Source organism: Ipomoea triloba, chromosome 9, assembly GCF_003576645.1.
Source record: "Ipomoea triloba cultivar NCNSP0323 chromosome 9, ASM357664v1".
Lineage (NCBI taxonomy): Eukaryota > Viridiplantae > Streptophyta > Magnoliopsida > Solanales > Convolvulaceae > Ipomoea > Ipomoea triloba.
In genome coordinates this window covers 14086913-14108573 of record NC_044924.1, presented here as the reverse complement: position 1 = coordinate 14108573, position 21661 = coordinate 14086913, and the positions used below count along the sequence as shown (strand labels likewise).

Sequence of the window (21661 nt, the reverse complement as noted above, 5' to 3'; positions counted from 1 at the left end):
TAAGATTAAATTGATAAAAATTACCATAGTTGATAACTAAATTCAAAGGAGAATGATTGGAAGATGCAAACCACACTTGACATATTGGTGGACAAAATTGCTGTTATTTTATTATAGTCATCCGATTCCGATCCCATTCTTGCTTCCAAAAGGCAAGTCAGCTGATTTGAAAACAAGACTTTCTAACTTCCCTCTTCCTTCCTCAAAAAAAAAAAAAAAAACTTCCCTCTTCCTATATATAACCCCATCTTCTTCTCCAAATCACGCCCAATTGTGTAGGTCTAGATCTGTTTCACCATTATTATACACATATATATATATGTATAAACTTCCATTGGAGGGTGCAGATCAAGGGATGAAGTCGTTATCAAGTTGTGATAACGATAGCATCAATTCATCATCAAAGCTATCATCCATGCACAGGAACTCGCATAACTGCGGCAAGTCGTCGTCGTCGCAGCCCAAGATACGAATTATTCACATTATTGCACCGGAGATCATAAAGACAGACGTGGAGAACTTTCGTGATCTCGTGCAAAGGCTCACCGGCAGGCACGCCGCCGCCGATGAAGGGAAAGGAAGCGGCGGCTGCAGCTCTAAGATCAACGCGGAATCGCCGCCGGCGGAGCGGATGAAGATGATGAGGAGTCACCTTGGTAGGATGAAGGGCGAGAAGGAAGATGATGAACATCAAGTATATGGAGGTGGTTTTGGAATGGATGGCTTTGTTGTTGAAGATTTTTGTCAATTGCCTGCTGCAGTGTTTCCTTTCAAACCCTCCCATCTCAATGCAGTTTTTGGTGAGATGCCACTTTTCTAGGGTTTGGCTCCTTGTTTAATTTTTTTTTAGTGAAGGCATCTCCTATCTCAGCGATCGTTATAAGACTAATTCAGATTCGACTCCTCTGCTTAATTTGGGATTGACGGTAACAAGACAGATTTCTTGATCTTGGAGTATTTAGGTTTGATCTTGCTCAAAAACATCACGATAGATGGAGTTTGGACTGAATTAATCTTATTCGGTGAAAGACAAAAAATGACTTTTATGGCACAAAGGATCTCTTCGACATTTAAGTTATGAGTTATGACTTCAAATCTTGTTGAATATATTTATTCATGTGGCATTAATGCATTATGTATAGGTCACTGTATTAAGCTAAGCAGTAATTGTTAACGTTTAGAAATTGGTAATGTGTTAATATATTTATGGGATAGGAATTGTTTTAATATTGTTCCGGTAAGGAGTTGAATATTTTGTTATATATAATTAATTACTTCTGAATTTTACCATCTTATCCTTTGCCAACTATTGTATTCCGGCCTGTAACGAGTTGAATATTGTGTTCTATTTTCTTGATTTATTTGACTAAACTTTATACTAACGACTCATATCCAAAAGCTCCAAAGACAATAATTAATGTTAATTTACAGAGACATCTTTAATCAATTAAAGCACATAGTGAATTCAAGAAATCACATATACGTTATTAACAAATAAATATGACAAAAGATACCATTCACAAAAGAGTTTGTTGAGAGCATTTTTCATGTTGTTAAGGTGTTGTGAATAATAATAAATAAGCAATAATAATGGAGATACAAAAATATACGGGATGAGAGATTGTATTAATATTTCAATAGAGTAAGGCTACAATGATATGTAACTATGTTTACAATAAGGGATGAAGATCCCTATATTATATACAAGTAGAATGTAGCCCTAGAAGATCTCTTTAAATGAGGCAAATGAGTCCATTTTGACATGCCCCTAGCTATTGGATTCTATAGCACCACGAGGTGTTCTGAGCCGGCTCTAACGGCTAGTAGAGACACCTTTAAGCCCTCGTACCATACTCAGATTAATCCATGTTCGCACCGGGCCAGAGCAATTAAGGGGCAAAGTGCTAGTCATATTAGTTTTTGCATACGAGAGGGGGTTCAAACTCCTGACCTCTATTAAGGGACGAGAGTGCACGCGCGGCCGCTCACAACCAAGCTAGTTCATTATAAAATTTATTTCAATTTAATTTGTTATATCATTGTTGTTGTTATGTATAGACATTGCATGTTGGTCTTTTTACTATTTACTTTCAATTTCCATGCATGTATACCCTAAACTAGAATTGAAATTCCTAATAATTATATTTCCACCAATCAAATAATAGAATTTAAATTCCTATTTTATTTATCTAGTATGAAAATCCAATTTCCCCTACCTCGCCCCTTCCCATAATTCTCTCATTATAATCAAATGCTCGATTAGTTTTATTTGTTTAAGGGTTAACTCTTAAGTTTTCTCTTTTTATTTTTTATTATTTGTTTAGGGCCCCAACCCGTAAGCCCTACTTCGTAGGCAAAAACTTTTCAGCACTAACTCGCTTCACCGTGGAGCAGTGTAGGGCTAGCTTGTAGATAAGTGTATAATTGTTCATATTTTTACAATGCATTTAAGCTTATTTTGCTTTCCATTTTTATTTTTGTCCAAAGTGTTACTCATTTAATTCATATGTATGTGTGTGTTTAGGTGTAATTATTGATGACTTAGATGAATTGAATGGTTTTTGGAGCATTTCGGATGCATGTAGATTCAATGGGAGCTAATGTGAAGCTATAGAGATGGGGGCAACACCTCTTAGAGAAGAGTGGTGTTTTCAATAAATTTGATAACATCGGCAAACCAAGGCAAAAGTTGAGCAAAATACCAAAGAGTTGAAACTCTCGCACAACAAGACCATTGCTCAGTATTTCAACCATATATATCAGCTTGGGAATGTTCAAATCAAGTGATTCTTGAGTCATTGGTAAATCGACTCAAAGTCCTACAACTTTTATATAGACTATAAAGGCAAATTCAAAGGTTTAAATGCTGAAAAGAATCCTAGAAGTCAAATAAGTTGCACAAAAATTCTGCCTGGCCAGCTAGTAGCAGGCACAGGATTAGCCGCGCCCGTGCCTATGCCCATGACGACATTCCAGTGTGCATTCTTTTCTAGACATGGGCTCGGCCTTGGCCGTGCTAATACCCATGCATACCTACCTTGCTCTGTTTGTATTTATGCTTGTTTTGAGCCTTTTACACACGATTTCGACTCATACTCGAACCCTAGCTATTTTTCCACTTTTTATTTCATATTCTTTGGTTAGATTAGACTTAGATTTAGGTTCTTTAACATTTCGGAGGCTTGTGATAAAGGGTTTGAATTTTGGCCGAATTTCATCCTTTCACTTTCATTTCAATTGATAAGTTCCATTTCCCTGTTATCGATATCTTCATTTGTAATGTTTATGCTTTAATTTATACTTGTGTTTTTGCTTAATATGTGTGAAAAATTAGTTTATGGACTTGAGTTAGGTTGTATTATCCATCTAGATGTCATATTCTTGATTATTGCATAAAGCAAAATTTTGCCAACCTAGGGTTCTTGAGTTTTTGAACGATTTGTATTTGTATCATAGTGTAGAACATTCAATAGCAAGCTTGTAGATGAATTTTATCTACAACGTGATGAAATGAACAATAGTGTTGTGTTGATTGAATTCCACAAAGGATAATACAAGGTTAATCACAATAATACAGGAGCTAAACAACCCTATACAATAGGCTAATAACCTGGTCTACACATAAGACTAGGTAACAGTAAACTGATCATTAATACTCCCCCTCAAGCACAAGGTGTGTGAGGCACCACATTGAGCTTGTCCCTTAAAGCCAAGAACCGAGTGGCCGCGAGTGGCTTCGTGAAGATGTCTGCAAGCTAATCTTTTGTAGAAATGAAGTGGACCACAAATTCCCCAAAAGCGACCTTGTCTCAAACAAAGTGGAAGTCTCACTAGTACAAAACTGCACATCCGCTACTGTTGTAAAAGACTTTTCGCTACTGTTGTACAACAGTAGCGGATGGGACAGTCTCTGAATGTCGCTGACTTTTCGCTACCGTTGTACAACAGTAGCGAAAAGGCTGATCATCCGCTACCGTTCTTTACAAGAACAGTAGCGGATTAAACTTTTTTTTTAATATTTGATCATTCACTACCGTTCCTAACTAAGAACGGTAGAGAATTAGTATTTTTTTAAAAAAAAATTAAGCATCCGCTACCGTTCCTAGCTAGGAACGGTAGCGGATGATCTATAATAATAATAAAAAAAATCATCCGCTAGTAACGGATGGTTATATATATATTTTTAAAAATATTTTAATTTATTTATTTTACTTAAAACCAAAACAGTAATATTCAACCTGCAATTCTCACACAAACATTATGATCAATTCAAACTACAATACTTCAAAGCTTAAAAAAGAATCAATGAAATTAAACTACAATACTTCAAAGCTTAAAAAAGAATCAATGAAATTAAAGGTTTACAATTCCAAATTATAAATAATTGAAAGCTACAGAAGAGTTTACAATTCCAAATTATAAATAATTGAAAGCTACAGAAGAGTTTACAATTCCAAATTATAAATAATTGAAAGCTACAGAAGAGAGAATGAAATTACAACCAAATACTAGTCTAGTACTCTAGTCCAAGGAATTTTTGGACATCTCTCTCCTCCTTTCAGATTCATCATACTATAATCAATAATAGGCAAAACAAAAGTTGGTAACTAAATTAAGCATCATCAACTAACTCAATATCAATGCATTAAACGACCCAGAAAACAAACGTATGAGACATCCAAAATTGACCAAACATAATTTTGGACATACCACTCCCCTGTGCTTTGCTGCTTCATAGCGATTGCATGCATAAAAACCACCTGTCTTTTTGCCATGGTCTGATCATGCACCAAGGCATAGCCTACAAGGGATTAAATCACACTGCTTAAGGGACAATAACACTTAAATTAGTTAAAATAGAATTATATCCTACATGCTCAAGCTTCTGAGATAAAATAAGTAGTAAAAGGTATGTAAAAGTAAAGTTTATAACTCATAAGGCAGATAAAATAAGCAGTAAAAGTTTATAACTCGGCAAATAAAAAAAAACAAATAAAAAATAACATACCAATTCATGTTCCAGAAGGATCACATCTCTCTCCTAAAGTGGAACTTGAACATCTTTCCTGGCAATCCTCTTGGGCATATGAGAAAGATTCACTTCTGGCACAAAAACATCGGCCTATACAATCTTGATTTCCTTACAGTTCTTCATCAGGACAGCAACCTGTTGCATTAGAAGACAAGCAAGTATCTCCTGTACGGCCTTTGCATGCCCAACCAGTGAAAAGTGTTACCAACGCAGTGTCTGATGCCAGAGCTGCATCAGATACAAAATGAGAAAGGCAACGTGGATCCTCTTCAACAAGGCATAATAGTAATAGATACTAACTAAAGAATGGTAAGAAAAAACACAGTACCTGCCATATGTATATTGTGCAGAAAAGACCTTGCATCCTCCTCATTTAGTGATCCTACTAACCACGGTAAGACGCATTCAATCAGTCTAAGTGGCATCACACACAAGCTCTGAAAAAGTAGTTCCCGCTGCCTTTTTGGGCTAAAATGTTTTCGTGCAAGCGGAAGAACCTATTGCAGGTGTAGTGACAAAAATAAGTAATTAATTTAGAATTTCAATTTTCAAAATCAAAATGGACAGGAAACAAAATTTACTCGTATTATTAATGCAAGAAGGAAAATATCACCATTTGTAAATGGTTTTCTATGGAAAAGAAAATCTTAATAGATAGCAGAGAACTCATAGAGTCATAGTCCATAGATAAGTCATGCTTTCTCTCACAGCCTTCAAAAACAGTTATGAGAGGAAACTTATCCATCTTTTGGAAAACTTGAGCTACAATACACCAAAAGTATGTAAGCAGCAATCAGACAATCACTCACCTGAACTTCCTCATTGTGGAAGTGCTTCTCTATTATCTCCATTATATGATCAGCATGAGAGCATAACTTCGAATAAAATTTAGTAGAAGGTGAGTTAGCTCCAGCATTCTGAATGTTTTCTATGAGGGCCTGAGCTTATCAAACTCATTTTCTTCTTCTGCATGCTCCTGGGCAAAAGACAACTCTGTGTCTACAACAGGGAATATAACTTTGTCCTCAGCGATGCTGCAGTCAGACAGGATAAGCTCAGAACCTCAGAATAGGAAAGCATAATGCTATAAACCATCATTAGGAGCTTATCATTTTGACAGAAAACAAAATTTCCAATTTTACATTAAAGAATGCACATGGAAAAATGTAAAAATTGGGGCACGTGCAGCATTGAGGCAAGTCAAAGAGAATAATTAAAATATGAAATTTGCAAATAAAAGAAAAAGGCAAGTATTCTTATATAGAAAGAAAAATGTCAAAAAAGGGAATAGAAGTGTCGTAATATAATTAACTTTTAAAGTTTGAGGGCCTAAATGCTTTTTCACCAATAGTTGGAGGGTCTATTTGACCCTTTTCCCATTTAATATTAACTCCACAATAAATTATAATTAACTTAAGAGAGAAAAGAAAGTCCATACATCAACCCCCACACCTAACAAGCAACTAAGGTGGATGTGGAAAAGCAATTTCTTTTTCCATCTTCAGTCACTTCCAAGCTCAAGTATGTATTACAGATGTAAGAACTAAGCAGCCAACGAGATAGCCAAACTAAAAAATTGAACCTCTAAATTTATGAGATCCCTAACCACAGTTTGCCTTAATGTCATGGCATTATATGGCATAGCTGGAACTCAAAACCACAAGTAATGGCAGAGATTTTAGTTCAGCAATTAATGGCAGAGATTAAGTTTAGCAAATTAATGGCAGAGCCATAAGTTCAGCAAATTACCTATGCAAGTTCTCCCGAGTGAGGTCAGTAGCTTCTTTTATCCTTTTGGGAGCATACTTAGGACCCTTAGTAGCTTCTTTTATCCTTTTGGGAGCATACTTAGGACCCTTCCTTACTGAGTAGCCTTTCCAACTCCTAAAAGGAGAAGCAAATTGACACAGTCAAGAAATGAGAAGATTAACAGGAGAAGCAAATTGACACAGTCAAGAAATGAGAAGATTAACACATATGGAGATTACAAAAGATTTTAACTTGAGAAGTATAAAGGACAGAAATCTAACAAACACCTAGATAATTACTGTTGGGCAATCAAATTTCTTCGCTTAAGACCATCAATATCTTTTGGATCTACTGCCTGCAATGGAGACGGAATTTTAATTAAAGTATAACTAGAAGAAGCATAATAAATTTAAAGAGAAAATGCAGTACACATAAAGTTGCAAGCAAATCTCAGTAACTACATATTCAAAAAAATAATGAGAATGCACTAGCTGAAATGATTATCATTAAAAAAACATCATACACAAAAAAGATGAACTACTAGGGCATGTTCGTATGATAGGACGAGACTAAATTGTCTGACATAGAATGTAAGTATCAATCTCTGGCTCTCTGCTAATAAATGTCTCCATTAACAATTGGACAAGTGATGGCATAATGTTAATAATATGCCTCTTAGAGGTCAAGCCCAATGCAAAAGGCTTTGACCATGCATGTCTTAAAAGGAAGAACAATGTAATTTAACATTTGATCTCTTTTAGTCAAGCACATTTCCACTATGTCAAGCAAAGCCTTTGAAATAATGTTTCTTGTGTAAAAAAAANAGAATCTTATATAGAATTATAGACAGAATGACAGATACAGTACATTGGCTAGATCGAATCAATTAGAACTAATGAACTATTACCTTAAAAGTGGAAGAAACAACTCTTAGATATACTAACCTAACATGGAACTATCAACTAAAAGGTAAAACCAATTCTCACTAAAAATAGAATGAAGCAGATAGAGAGATTCAGTCCAAATTATTACCTCACCATTCTGGATTTGCATTAGCAAATCTTTAACTATGTCGTCAACATTTTGTACCTACACAAGTAGAATCACAAAGAATATAATTATAAGGCAGGCATCAAATAAGTAGTAAAAGACTTCAATTATTCACTTGATCATCAATTAGGTCAACAAATTAAAACAAAAAAACATTAATAAAAAATGTAACCTGCGCAATGGAGGCGGAAATGGCGGACGGTGGTGGCTGTTGTGGAGGGCAAAATGGCGGACGGTGGTGGTGGTTGCGCTGCGCAGATCTGGTGGCTGGCTGCGGGGGAGGCGAAAATGGATGGTGGCTACGGTGGTGGTGCTTACAACGGAGGCTCGCTGGTGGCGGAGGCAGACGACGGCGAAGGCGATGGAGGCGGAGGTGCGGTCGCTGTGACTGAGGCGGAGGTAGTGGACGAAGGCTGCAATGGAGGTCGTGGCTGGTGCGGGCGGCAGATCTGTTTGCGACAGCGGTGGTGGCTGCGACGGTGGAAGGCGGATGCGGTAGCGGTGGAGGCTGCGGTGGTGTGGAGATGGAAGCAGTGGTCTAGTTGCGTTTGTGTGGAAGCAGTGGTCTGTGGCCGTGGATCTAATTTGTTTGAAGCAGATCTGGGATCTGTGTGTATGTTTGTAGCGAAATGTATTTTTCACTTTTTTTTTTAATTTTAATAACTTATATTTCGCTACCGTTTCGTGTAGAAACGGTAGCGAAATGTAAAGGGCGCTTTTTTTAAAAAAAATTCGCATTCGTTCCTACTAACAACGGTAGCGGATTGTTCTTCACTTATTTACGGAATTGCCACCGCGCGATTTTTTTTAAGAATACACAACTGTTCTTTCAAGAACAGTAGCTAAATGTGACTGTTTTATGTGCCATTTTGTACTAGTGTCTATTTCCACATGTTTGGTGCGGGCGTGGAAAACCAGATTCGCTGCAAGATAAGTGGCTCTGAGGTTGTCACACCAGAGGGTGGCTGGCGTGCCAGAGTGTAAACCGAGCTCCCGAAGTAGTGACACCACCCAAGTAACCTCAGCCGCGACATCCGCCAAGCCTTTATACTCGGCCTCCGTCGAAGAGCGCGCAACAGTCCGCTGTTTTCTTGATACCCAGGAGATCAGATTGGCGCCGAGGAAGACTGCGTACCCACTCATGGACTTCCGGTCATTGGGGCAGCCGACCTAGTCGGAGTCGAAATAGGTATGCACATCATAGGACGCAGACTTCGTTAACCGTAACCCAAATTGCAGCGTTGCTTTTACATAGCGTAGGACACGCTTTAGAAGACCCCAGTGCTCCTCGATTGGAGCATGCATAAACTGACACAGGCGATTAACGGCATAAAAAAGGTCGAGCCTAGTAATGGTAAGGTACTGAAGGGCTCATGCTAGACGTCGGTATTGCGTGGGATTGTCAAATAACTCCGTTAACGGTGAAATGGTTTGAGTTAGAGCTGCCGGGGTGGCAAGTGGTTTGTAGTTAGTCAGCCCAGCCCTGTGTAATATATCCTCCATGTAACGACGCTGAGAGAGTAGAAGGCCATCGGATACATTCAGAGTTTTAATTCCCAAAAAAAAAAACTCAGTGTGCCCAGATCCCGAATTTTAAACGTGGAAGACAGCCGTCGTAGCAATGAGTCCACCAGGCTTGCGTCGCTACCGACCGTGATAATGTCGTCTATATATACTAGGAGAAAGACACGGGAGGTCTGAGCCGAGTAGTGAAAAAGTGACACATCGGTTTTGGATGTTGAGAAACCTGCAGATAGTAATACCCGGGGAGCTTGCTTTAAACCGTAGAGTGGCCGCTGTAGATGGCACACATGGTCGGGGTGAGCTAGGTCTTCATACCTAGGCGGCTGTCGCATGTATACGATTTCAGTTAGATGGCCATTCAGGAATGCATTATAAACGTCAAGTTGACGTAGTGTCCAACCTCACGAGACTACTAGGGATAGTAATAACCGGACCGTAGTTGGTTTCACCACGGGGCTGAACGTGTCAAAAAAAATCCTCACATGCAACCTAGTTAAACCCTTTCGCTACCAGGCGAGCTTTGTACTTGTCAATTGTGCCATCTGCTTTACGCTTGGTGCGATAAAGCCATTTGCATCCTATTACATTCATAGCCGGTGTTGGTGGAACAAACTGCCACGTACTGTTATGCAAAAGAACATTAAACTCCTAGTCCACGGCATCCCGCCATTCGGTGTGACTAACTACTTGTGAATAGCACGTGGGATCTAATGTTATGATGAGGGCGTGAAACTGCTCACTAGTGCTCCGTGTCATGTGCCGCAGTCGCATGGTATGCCCCCGCTCCAGGGGCTGAGTGCGTGCCCCTCATCTCACAATCATGGTTGAGAAAGACTGCCCGACTAGGACTAACGGACCACCATCAACCGTAGTTTCTGGGTTTGTGTTTAGTATGGGTAAAGGCCCATCAGTCGGGTGGTGTGCAGCTAACGGGATAACAACAATGGCTGGAACCACGGGTCCAGAACCATACTGGGCATTGTGCGGTTGCTTCGATGACGCAACCTGCGGGCGAGAGTCTGTTGCAAAGGGAAAAACAGTTTCATCAAATCTAACATGGCGACAGACAAATGTTTTTCTAGTGTGTAGGTCTAAGCACCGATATCCCCTAAAACCAGTTGGATAACCTAAGAAGACACAGGGTGCAGAGTGGTACTCTATCTTATGCCGATTGTTTGGGCCATTCCAATAAAAATTGGGGTCCTGTGCAATATCTTAAATTGGATCCCTTTTTTCAAGTAATGTGTATATATAAATAATAGTTGTGCAAAAAGTTGTATAAAAAATTTAAAATATAAATATTGTATAAAAAATACATCTAAATTTCATATAAAAAGTGACATGCGTCGTGCACATTTAGACGCACCAAGATCTGTCAAGTCCCAAAAACCTTCATTGGCCAAAACACTTTTTCCTATACTTTTTTTTAATCTTGCAACAAAAACAAAACACCTTGTCAAGTTCTTTTGAATATACAAGCCAATCTCGATCACACTTCTCTCCATTTGGCAAATATCTTGTGTAAAATGCTGACAAAAATCTTCAAGAGAATTTATCTTTAGGACCTTTATTTATTGATAAATCTCTTTTCGGGCCATCTTTCACAAGAATATCTATTAATTTAGAATTAAGGGCATCCCAATTTCTTGGATCATATATGTTAAATAAAGCGAATCATTTGGTTTATTATTGTGGCCAACATCATCTAAACAACTATCAACACTCTTATTATTTTCATTGTCACAATAATACCTATCATCGTTGTGCACACTATCATTTAAATTTTTTTCAATCTCACAATCATCTTGATCTTCTCTTTGAAGATTACCATCTAACAATTTTTTCTTAGCCATCATCTTTTTGCACATCTATTTGAGTTTCTTTTATAATGAATTTTTCAAGAACTCTCTTTTGAGATTGAGTTAGTTGTTCAATTCTTCTTTTCTTTTTGCGCTTCTCAAACCTTGATGAATATTTTCTAGAAGACATAATTATAAAATCCTTAAAAAAAAGAATTTATTTAGAAACTCTATGGGTAAATTAAATAATTAATCAAGAAACAAATTTTTGAATATATTATTTTAAAATCAGAATTATTAAGTCATATAAATGAAACAATAAACAAAAATTGTGAAATATTTTATAATTTTATTTACCGAAAATTGAAGAACTTCATAATTTGTGAATTGTCGTTTGTCTGTTGCAACTGTTTGTGAATTGTGCGATTTGCGTAATGTGCGTTGATCCGCCGAATAAGAAGCCGAACGACGGAACGGAAAGGGTTGTAGTGTTGCGCTTAAATACTAGAGTTAAGGGCTATTGGGTATGGGCTAATGCTGCGTAATTGTGAACTCAATGCCTTATTTGTATAGTAATACTTTATACATAATACATATACTATTTTTTTTTAAATATGGGGCCCCCAATTTTTGGGGGCCCTGTGCAAAGGCCCTGGGCAGACTTGCCTAGGGCCGGCCCTGCCGATTATATGGCCGTAGATAGGGGTAACACCTACACCCAAAGACTCGTAGAAATGTGTATGGTGGAGAGGTATGGTATAGTAACTCATAGGGACTTGTGAATTGCAAGACAGACGAAGGTAAGCAGTTTATGAGATATGTAGCTGTCTCAAAAGCTGACTCCCAATGTTTTAAAGGAATTGAGGCTTGAGCTAGATGGGCTAGACCAGTTTCAACAATGTGTTTGTTTTGGCGTTCTACCTGGCTGTTTTGCTCGTGCGTATAGGCGCACGATTGCCGATGAACAATGCCTAGTGACTAGAATATAGAGTGTAATAAGATTGGGTGGATTTTATAGAACTCGAAAAACGGTGTTCAACCATCACCCGAAACAAGTCAACAACTTTATAAATGTTAGATTTTACCCGTAAGGGATAACCAGACGTCACGGGAAGTGGTGTGGCTGCCAGATATATCACCCCATCGGAGAGGGAGGAGATGAGTAATGAGAGGATCGACTGATCTTGTTGAACTCGAGGAGCGTACGCTGGATTCGCCACAGTCGTGGGAGGGGTACCAGCGGCGGCGCCTTCGCTTGGCGGGGGTGGTGAGAACTGCTGGAAGACAGGGGTGATCGCCATTAACGTAGCCAATCAATCCTTGGCCGCGGAGAAAAGGGATTAACTGGGTGCACTAGAAGAGGAAGTTGCGGGTGGTGAGTTTGATTGAGACAAAATGATGGGCGGCGGTGAGTGGGTTAGCAGTGGTCGGAGGCGGCAGACACAGTCCTCTCACTGGAGTTGGTCGACATCTTTGGGAGGAGAAAGAGGAGGAGGTTTTCCTAACGCTATCTGATACCAAATGAACAATAGTGTTGTGTTGATTGAATTCCACAAAGGATAATACAAGGTTAATCACAATAATATAGGAGCTAAACAACCATATACAATAGGCTAATAACTTGGTCTACACATAAGACTATGTAACAGTAAACTGATCATTAATAGATGAGAGTTGAGTCAAAATTCTAAGTCACTCCATGCATAAGCCCTATTTTTCTATATGAAAATAGAGGAAATTAAGGGTTTTGATTCTTGTGTGCTTGAAGAACTTGGAGTTGGTGCATCATGAGAGTAGGGAAATTCGTTGTTCTAATCCATGTAACACCCACTTTCTTAAAAATACAATTATATTTATGTTTATTAAATGAGGTCAACAAGTCAAAGCTTATCAAAGTTTGATATTGGACAAAATTACTAAATTACTCTTCTTTACCCTTAAAGGTTAAGAAATCATCACTTTGGTCTTTGGATAAACATCTCATTTGAAAGAAGATAAGGAGAGTTGACTAGAGAGACAGGGGAAGAAAAATCTTGAAGCTTTGATCTCCATCTTCTTTAAGCTTAGGTCTCAAGTTATTGGAGTATTCTATGTGAGTTTAACCTCCATTTTCACTCTTTTTTAGTTGAGTTTATCATTGGAGCCCTAAGATTGATGTTTGAAAATATTATGGATTTTGACAAGGAGTATTTGGGTGAGCTAAATAGGTAAGATTTGGATGTTTTAGGTAAGTGGTTAACTCTTCTCTCCTTATTTTGTAAAATCCATAACCTATTTTAGAATCTCTACTACTTGAATAATACCCATTTTAGGGTTAGTATGAGTTAAAACATTTTGGGTTTTTGATATAATATGAATCAAGCTAGTTACGATTGTTAAAGTGTGATTTCACTATTATTCGATTTATGGATGGGTTGTTATTATTAATTATTAATTATATGTTCGAAGAATTGCTGTGATATGTTTTTAGACTATTAAACTTGCATGACTAAAGATATCTTTGGGCATGCCTAAGAATGAATTTCATGAATAAGTGAATATGACTATTTTTTTTTATTATAATTGTATGTGTATGATTTGTACTAAGGTGTTTTGCTCTAAAAGAGGATCAAGTAATTTATTTGACAATTATTAGTTTATGATTTCATATTTGTTTTGCCAAGTTATGAGTTATACGGATTCCATATTACTTTTGGATATGTACTTTGTTACATGATTTTTAAGGATCAGAAATGGTTTTTGCTACAAGCCTACAATGGGCTATTTGATTATAAGAATTATTTTGAACGTTTAGCCAAACTCATGAGGCAACCTACATTATGTTGTTTGTTTTGTTCGGCTTGGAACGTTCCTAAGAGCTCATCCCGAATCGTCGAGTCTTTAGTTTTCAATTATTTGTTCGAACGTTCCATCCGGCTCATTCTTAATCGTCTAGTCTGACTCATTCCGAATCGTTGAGTCTTTTTGGACCATTATGCCGATAATGACCTGTGTCACATGATATAATGGTGGTTGTAGGCTGCCAATGAGTCATGTATTAAAAAATGATTTAAGGGCTTTTGAAAGTGTTGTGCTATTAAATAACGTTGATGCCCATGTAGCTAAAGCTAAATTTTCTATTTTGTGAACTTGTGTACAGTACGATAGAATTATATTATGACTTCGATGTAGTTTAAAGATCGAGATTTGCATCTATTTATTACTCTAAAGCTTATGGTATTCAAAAGATCGAGATTTGCATATATCTACTATACTAATAAGAGCAAAAGAGAGTTAGGCCTAAAATTGGTAGAAAAAATGGCAGTCAAATTATTTAATCAAATGGATGGTTCAGATGAATTACTTAATCAAATAGATGGTTAAGATAATTCAGATTAATATTATTAATAGAGATTACCGAATTTAACCTTACTTTTATGATTATCCGTTAAGTTTTCCGTTAAATATTCTCTTCTCCGTTAATATTCCGTTAACTTTTAACTTACTCATTAATTTCTATAAGAAAGGTCTTAGGTTCGAACCTCATCTCAATCAAATTTGACATAATTAAGTTTCTCACTCTATTTTACTCTTTTTTTTTTTAAGACAAGAAATTAATTCATTAAATCATCAACCAAATAGTTTACAAGAAAACTAAGAGGTGTAATTAAGTTTCTCACTCTATTTTACTCTTATTAAATTAAATAAATTAGTAACTACAACAAAATATGATACATATGTATTTCTTTAATTTAGAATTATGTGTCTACAATACGTTTATTTGAAAAAATTATTCATTATCAAAAAATTAAATTAAATAAGAGAAATAATTTCATTAGTTATATTGTCTTTATTTTCTCTCATGCAAAGATTCTTTACATTCAAATTTATCAATTGATATTCATTACATTGTCCATTATCTTATTTTTACAATATCTTGTAATTAAATATCAAAGTTATAGTACAAAGTAATGTTATATATTTATTTACAAAGTATTCTATTAATACTATGAAAAAAATTTTAAAAATAATTTGAATCTAATTATATTAACTACTTGGGGATTGGTTGACAAAGAGAGTACTCAAATAACCCAACAAATTGAAGCGGAATCATTCTATTTTACTCTAATTGAATTAAATAAATTAGTAGTTACACCAAAAAAATGATATATGTGTATTTCTTTAATTTAGAATTATGTGTCTACAATGATTCATTATCAAAATAATTTCATTTGTTATATTGTCTTTATTTTCTCTAATGCAAAGATTCTGTACATTCAAATTCATCAATTGATATTCATTACATTGTCCATTATGTTCTTTTTACACTATCTTGTAGTTAAATATCAAAGTTATAATACGTAGTACAAAATAATGTTATATATTTATTTACCAAATATTTTATTAATACCATGAAAAAAATAAAAAAGAATAGTTTGAAACCAATCATATTAACTACTTGGGAATTTGTTGACAATGAAAGTACTCAAATAACCCATTACCCAGCAAATTGAAGCGAGAAATTACCTTTTAATATCTTTGGAATACATCATATTTTAAATTTTTAAATTTTTATTAATTTATTTAATCTTTTTTCTTAAATTAGGGATTTCTTTATCTACAATAACTCATTCAACAATAATGGTTGAACCAAATGAACCCCAAACAGAACACCTAAAGGAAAATCCATAGCTCCTATATCATAATCTCTTTGCATGACGTTGTCATCTATATATGCTACCAACAATAACCGAATTGCAAATAACACACTACCAACAAAAAGCTAAGAAAGAGAACAAATAGTAAAGATGAAGACAATTACAATGTTACTCAAAAAAGAATTAAGAACACTTAGAAAAATTTAAACTAAAAGTAATATTTATTTAGACTATCATTTTTAGACCAAATATTTAAACTATCGATTTTACAAGGTTGCAAATATTTATTTTAGTAACAATTATAATGAATTTCCTATATTATCTTGGATTCATATACTTTAAGTTACATATTTAAATAAAAAAATTTGACATTCAATTACCTATGTATAAATTTCTCTTATATAATCTTGCATTGATATACCAAATATTTATTTAAATATAAACATTGGGCACTAACCCATTCGCGCAATGCGCGTGTAAAACTAGTTTATTACTATAAAGCTTATTGTATTATATTAAGGTTACTTAATCCAGTGTTGAGAAGAGTACCACTTATTGGCATTAGCTCATGACCTCCAATTTGGGAGAGTCACTACATGCCACTTGACCACAAGGTCATTGGCGTGCTAGTCTTATTTTGTTTAGTCATAATTGCTCACTTTAATTTTAGATTTTATTACCGAAATGGTCCCTCGACTATTACGAAATTACAAATTTAGTCCTCGACAATTTTTCGTGCCCAATTAAGTCCATCGACTTTGAAAAAATTAACCAATTTAATCATCCGTTTATTTTGCGGTTAAACATCCGTTAAATCGAGACCAAATTGGTAATTTTGCTACAATCAATGGACCATTTCAGTGAAAAATTAATTACCAATTTGGTCCCTTGACTATAGCAAAATTACCAATTTGATCCCGATTTAACGGATGCTTAACCGTAAAATAAACGGAGGACCAAATTGGTTAAATTTTTCAAAGTCAAGGGACTTAATAAGGCACGAAAAATTGTCGAGGACCAAATTGGTAATTTCACAATAATCGATGGACCATTTCGGTAATAAACTCTTAATTTTATTTATAGATTGATTAACTTTCTTGTTAATTGCCTTATATTAGTGTCTAGTTACTTATGATTGCGTATTACGTGACATAACCCCCAATCTTAGAAAAGGGCATAACACTCGTACTTACCTAAAAAATATCCTACATCATTTGCAGACTTCGACTTACTTTTAATACACCATTTAGAATGGTTATTAGTTCTAAGTTATTAGGTGAACAAAGAGAAGTATATTATTCTTGATGCTTTATTGGACAATATTTACAAGTTTTTTCTAGACGATTTGAAGAGAGGCAAATTACAAGCCCTCTCCTCTTCTTTCATGGGACCAAGAAAAAAAGCTAAGAAAACTTTTGTCAAACACCTCAAGAAAGATCAACATAATTTATAGAAACATATAAATAATAAAAAATAATTAAATAGAATGATAGTGTACTTACCTTAATCCATGATATTCGTAATGTATGATCGATAAACTTATTTTATTGTATTTGATTATCCCTTAATTGCTTCTTAATAGGCAGAAATTAAACTAGGTATAGGTGAAAACTCCCTGAGGCAGAAGACAAATTAGATCCGATCCAGTCTTAGTCTAACCATAATTTCAGTTACGTTACCTGCCACAACATAAACAAAAACTCTATAACCTATAGACTAGCTTAATAAAATATAAAATGAATCAAATAAACTCCCTAATCAAGCAAATACTATAATTAAGTCCCTAACTGAAAATAAAAATAAAACAAAGCCTCGTTTGAACCCTTTAAATTGAAAAAAATAAAAATAAAAATAAAAATAAAAAGGTAAAAACTTGTGTGAGACCGTCTCACCATGAGACGGGTCGTCGGGTCGAGTCACTATGCAAATGTAACACTTATATGTAGAAATGTCATACTTATATGCTCAAATGTAATACTAATCAGGAATAAAATTTTTGTTACTTATAAGGGTAAATGTAATACTTTTAAGGCAAAATATAATACTTTTACATTTCGATTTAAAAGTATTACGTTTCTCCACAAAAGTATTATATTTGCCCTTATAAGTAAATGGCACTCGTCAACATTACTTATTATGAAAAATGTATTACTTTTTTCTCTAATAACAAAAATTGTAGTATTGATTAGTGTTATATTTGAGCATATAAGTATAACATTTGCACATATAAATATGACATTTGCATGGTGCCTTGACCCAACCCGTCTCACGAATAAGAATCCGTGAGACGGTCTCACACAAGTGTGACCCAAGTAAAAATAAATGTACTATTGGGTCATAATCTTACATATTCAACATGGCAAATTATACCATGAAAATTCAACCACTTTTAATTCAACGGTAACCTATTAAACAATTCTAGAAGAGGGGACCAATTAGATAAAATATGATTATTGTACCTAAAGGTAATTAATGGGGTTGATAATTGCTAACACTCTTTCGGTCGAACTTGTCGTATCAGTGTAATTCTCAAGTAGTAGTTATGAATTTCCCTCGTCACCCAAAAAAAAAAAATTCGGAAGAAATGTTTTATCTGTAAAATGTAAACAATATAATGTTAGTAGTGGTCGGGAGCATGAAGCATAAAGTGTGAACAAAGTCTAAAATTGTTTACACTCAACAACTCAAGTGTGGACATACGACAGATAAATTATATGTCCCTTCATTGGTCTCAACTTAAAGTCCACACATGCTCAAACACGTACTGACAAAATACAGAACACGACTATTGACTTTTTCCCTAGCCTGTGTAAACACATTATTGTACTAATTAAATTTGTCGTCACACATTATTTTATTACCAACTACATTTCAGTCAATCTTATGAACTTTTCTTTCCCTTACATCTTGAACAAGTGAGACAAATATCTTAGTTTAATACTTCAATTATGTCGATCGCTTTGAACAAGTAAAAATTTTATGTTTACACAGTCGTCGTCACAGATACATCATACATACACACATATAAAGCCTTCATAGAACGCAAGATTTCAGGCAAACAGAAAACATTCATACATATACTACCATAGGTTCATAATTGAGCCATTAATTCATATATGGGTGTGTGTTTCCCCTATATGTCTCATTGATAATTAATTTTAGTCGTCACAAAAAAATGAGGCCGTCGTCACAAAAAGCTGCTTCGACTACTACTACTTCTTCATCTTCATCTTCTAAGGTATCCATCACGCACAAGGGCTCGCCACATGCAACCACCAAGATGAAGGCGAAGCCGAAGATACGAATCGTTCATATGATTCCGCCCGAAGTGATAAAGACCAGCGTCCATGATTTCTGTGAGATTGTTCAAAGGCTCACTGGGAAACCTGCAGTGGATAATGGAGGAAGTCGTAGAGGTAGTTCTAGCAACCGCAACAGCAGTTGTTGCACCATGCAGACTATTGGAGATCCTCCTATGTTGCAGAAGGATTATTGCAATAATGGTAAGGGAAAATTAAATGGTGGTGATGAATATATTGGAGATGGGTCCAGAGAAAACTAATCAGATAAGGCGGATTAAGACAAGCCTGACCTCCTTGAGGCCTTAGGCGGGCCAAGGCCGAGCCCAGCACTTGGCCTAGGCAGCCAAAGGCCAAGCCCAACGCTCCGTATCGGCAGCCAAGGCTGAGCTTAGCGCTCGGCCTCTGCGGGCCTAGGCCAAGCCCCATGCTCAGCCTAGGCTAGTCAAGGCCCGACCAATAGGCCAGGTAGGTGGGGCCTATGGACGTGGTCAAAAGGCATAACAGTCCACTCTTTTTTCGTGGGCCGTTACTAGATCAAATTAGTATAATTTATTAATACAAATATTTTTTTATTTATTTTTAATTATTGATTTTGGTTAATTCAGATCACTGGGGTTAATTGGATTCTCAGGTGGTGGTTGGATGAATGAGGTCTCTATGCAAGATTTGGCTCAATTCCGTTTAGGAGTGGAAGATATAATAGATTATGTATTCTCCAAAGAGACAGCAGATTAGTTCTATTCTATGGTAAGGTATATGCATACCAATTTTTCTCACTCACCCATCTCACCCTCGCCAGCTTAAAAACACATATGTTCGCACCTCTGTGTCTCTGTATCCCTTCCTTCACCTGTGATCAGATCTTTGTAGAAGAACTTGCATTGTTATGAAAAGTGTCTTTAACTTATGAAATTAACTAAACAAGTCCCAAGATCTCACATTAAACCATAAAAGCACATAACAAATTATAATGCAGAAGCATATCTGAACTCATGATGATGATCTGCTAGGAGATGAAACTTATGGGTTTAGTGAACTTCCAAATGGTAGAGTACATGTCTATTTTATTTTTTTATATTTTTCATATCTCTTGGTATGAAGATATGTTATATGTCTGGAATTGGGACCATAACCCTTTGTATAAAAAGACAATTATTACTCCGTAATATTTTTAATTTGTGACAAACATTTTGTTTTTTAAGTGTCAAAGAATTGAGATTATTCCCGAGTTTATCGTTCTCTCGTGGATGACAAATTTAGAAATGTTACTAAACTTTTACACTAGGGAATAGAGATCACACATGTCATGTACAAGGTCACTAGGTGCAAGTTTGGAATTGAGCATGTTGTAGTAACACGAGAATAAAGTAGGTATTCAAAGACAATAATGAAGAAGCTTAGGGATGGAAACCTTACTAAGCATTCTCTTGGCATGTATCACTTTTTAGGTGACCATTAACCTAAGAGACATTTTATCAAACATGTTGTCTTCACCTCAGCATTTTGGAACTTAAAGCATGAAAATACCTATGATTAGGAGCTACAATGAATCTAGCAAAACATTGCCTAGATTCATTGCCATAGAACAATCTTTAGAGTTGGCCATTCTCACAATCATCATAGATAACATAAACTTTCATCAATCAATTGCAATGCACAAACCTAATCGGAAATACAATTCACACTAGCATCATACAAACCTAGCCACACATGCTAACTATTGAATTCAACATCATATCTAAATTCATCAAATCGAAAGCAAGTAAAGCAAGAATTAAAGCAAGAAAGTAAAGTACCTGATTGCTTGAAAGTAGATTCAAAGCTACAAAGTGAATTATAGGAATAGGAAGGTGCCAAGCTCCCTTCTCTAAGAAAATCTTCAAAAGTACAAGATGAAAGTTACAGAGAGAAAGTAAAGTGGATCTAAACTGAATCTAAAGTGAATCCCCCTCTAAAAATATCTAAATCTAGCTTATATAGCTTTCCCTCCAAGCACTTTCTTTCAAATATCCTCGCTGAGCTCTGTCCACCACCCGATCCACGAGCGTGGAGCGCTCATGGATCGCGCCACTTACTCCAACCACGTCTAGTCTACGAATCGTGGTCCTGGCCGTAGAACCTTCTGTTCTGCATCCACGTTGGGACCACGAGCGTGGACAGCTCGTGGACTACTTCCAACATGTGTTTCTTCCATGAAATGCTTCCGGTTATGTCCCTACGCCTTTCCTTAATCTCAAAACCCTTCAAGACCACTAAAGTGCAAAACATGATAGAACTTTGCAACACATTAGTAAATCTAAGCAATTATGACCATAAATCAACTACAAAGGATAGCATTTGAGCATAAAATGACCCCATAAAGACCATAAGATATGAGTGTCTTTGGTACTTATCAATTTGACCACTCATGAAATTAAAAAAATTCTTCATAATATCTACATAATAATTTCTCTTGACAATTATATCTCTAGGCGCCATATACTCTATTCCAAATAGACCACTTGGATTTTGACCAATCATTATTGCGTGGATTGTGAATCACACAGCTGTGTGGATCACAATCCAAAA

At 35.9% G+C, this 21661-nt stretch overlaps 2 protein-coding genes and 1 long non-coding RNA gene across 4 annotated transcripts; 1 reads left to right on the top strand and 2 right to left on the bottom strand.

The window, feature by feature from the left end:
- Positions 1–287: 287 nt before the first annotated feature.
- On the top strand, positions 288–1282 carry LOC116028325 (VQ motif-containing protein 17-like). Its single transcript, XM_031270001.1, has one exon. It carries the CDS (start codon positions 320–322, stop codon positions 818–820), a length of 501 nt encoding a protein of 166 aa, XP_031125861.1. The 5' UTR covers positions 288–319; the 3' UTR covers positions 821–1282.
- A 3184-nt stretch (positions 1283–4466) lies between these two features.
- On the bottom strand, positions 4467–6849 carry LOC116030434 (zinc finger protein BRUTUS-like). 2 transcript variants are annotated; one of them, XR_004100408.1, is made up of 5 exons: positions 6782–6849; positions 5842–6066; positions 5361–5417; positions 5009–5260; positions 4467–4801 (listed from the first exon to the last, which is right to left on the bottom strand). XR_004100408.1 is itself a non-coding variant. In XM_031272684.1 (4 exons), the coding sequence occupies exons 2-4, from the start codon at positions 5881–5883 to the stop codon at positions 5142–5144; spliced, it is 330 nt and encodes a 109-aa protein (XP_031128544.1). In that variant the 5' UTR covers positions 5884–6066; positions 6782–6849; the 3' UTR covers positions 5063–5141. The 2 variants fall into 2 exon arrangements, 1 of the variants encoding a protein (XP_031128544.1); XM_031272684.1 differs by lacking the exon at positions 4467–4801 and having other exon boundaries at positions 5063–5260; positions 5361–5529.
- A 17-nt stretch (positions 6850–6866) lies between these two features.
- Positions 6867–8415, bottom strand: LOC116030435. Its single transcript, XR_004100409.1, has 4 exons — positions 8004–8415; positions 7814–7870; positions 7069–7136; positions 6867–6916 (listed from the first exon to the last, which is right to left on the bottom strand). It is a non-coding gene; the product is annotated as an uncharacterized LOC116030435 (long non-coding RNA).
- Positions 8416–21661: the final 13246 nt, after the last annotated feature.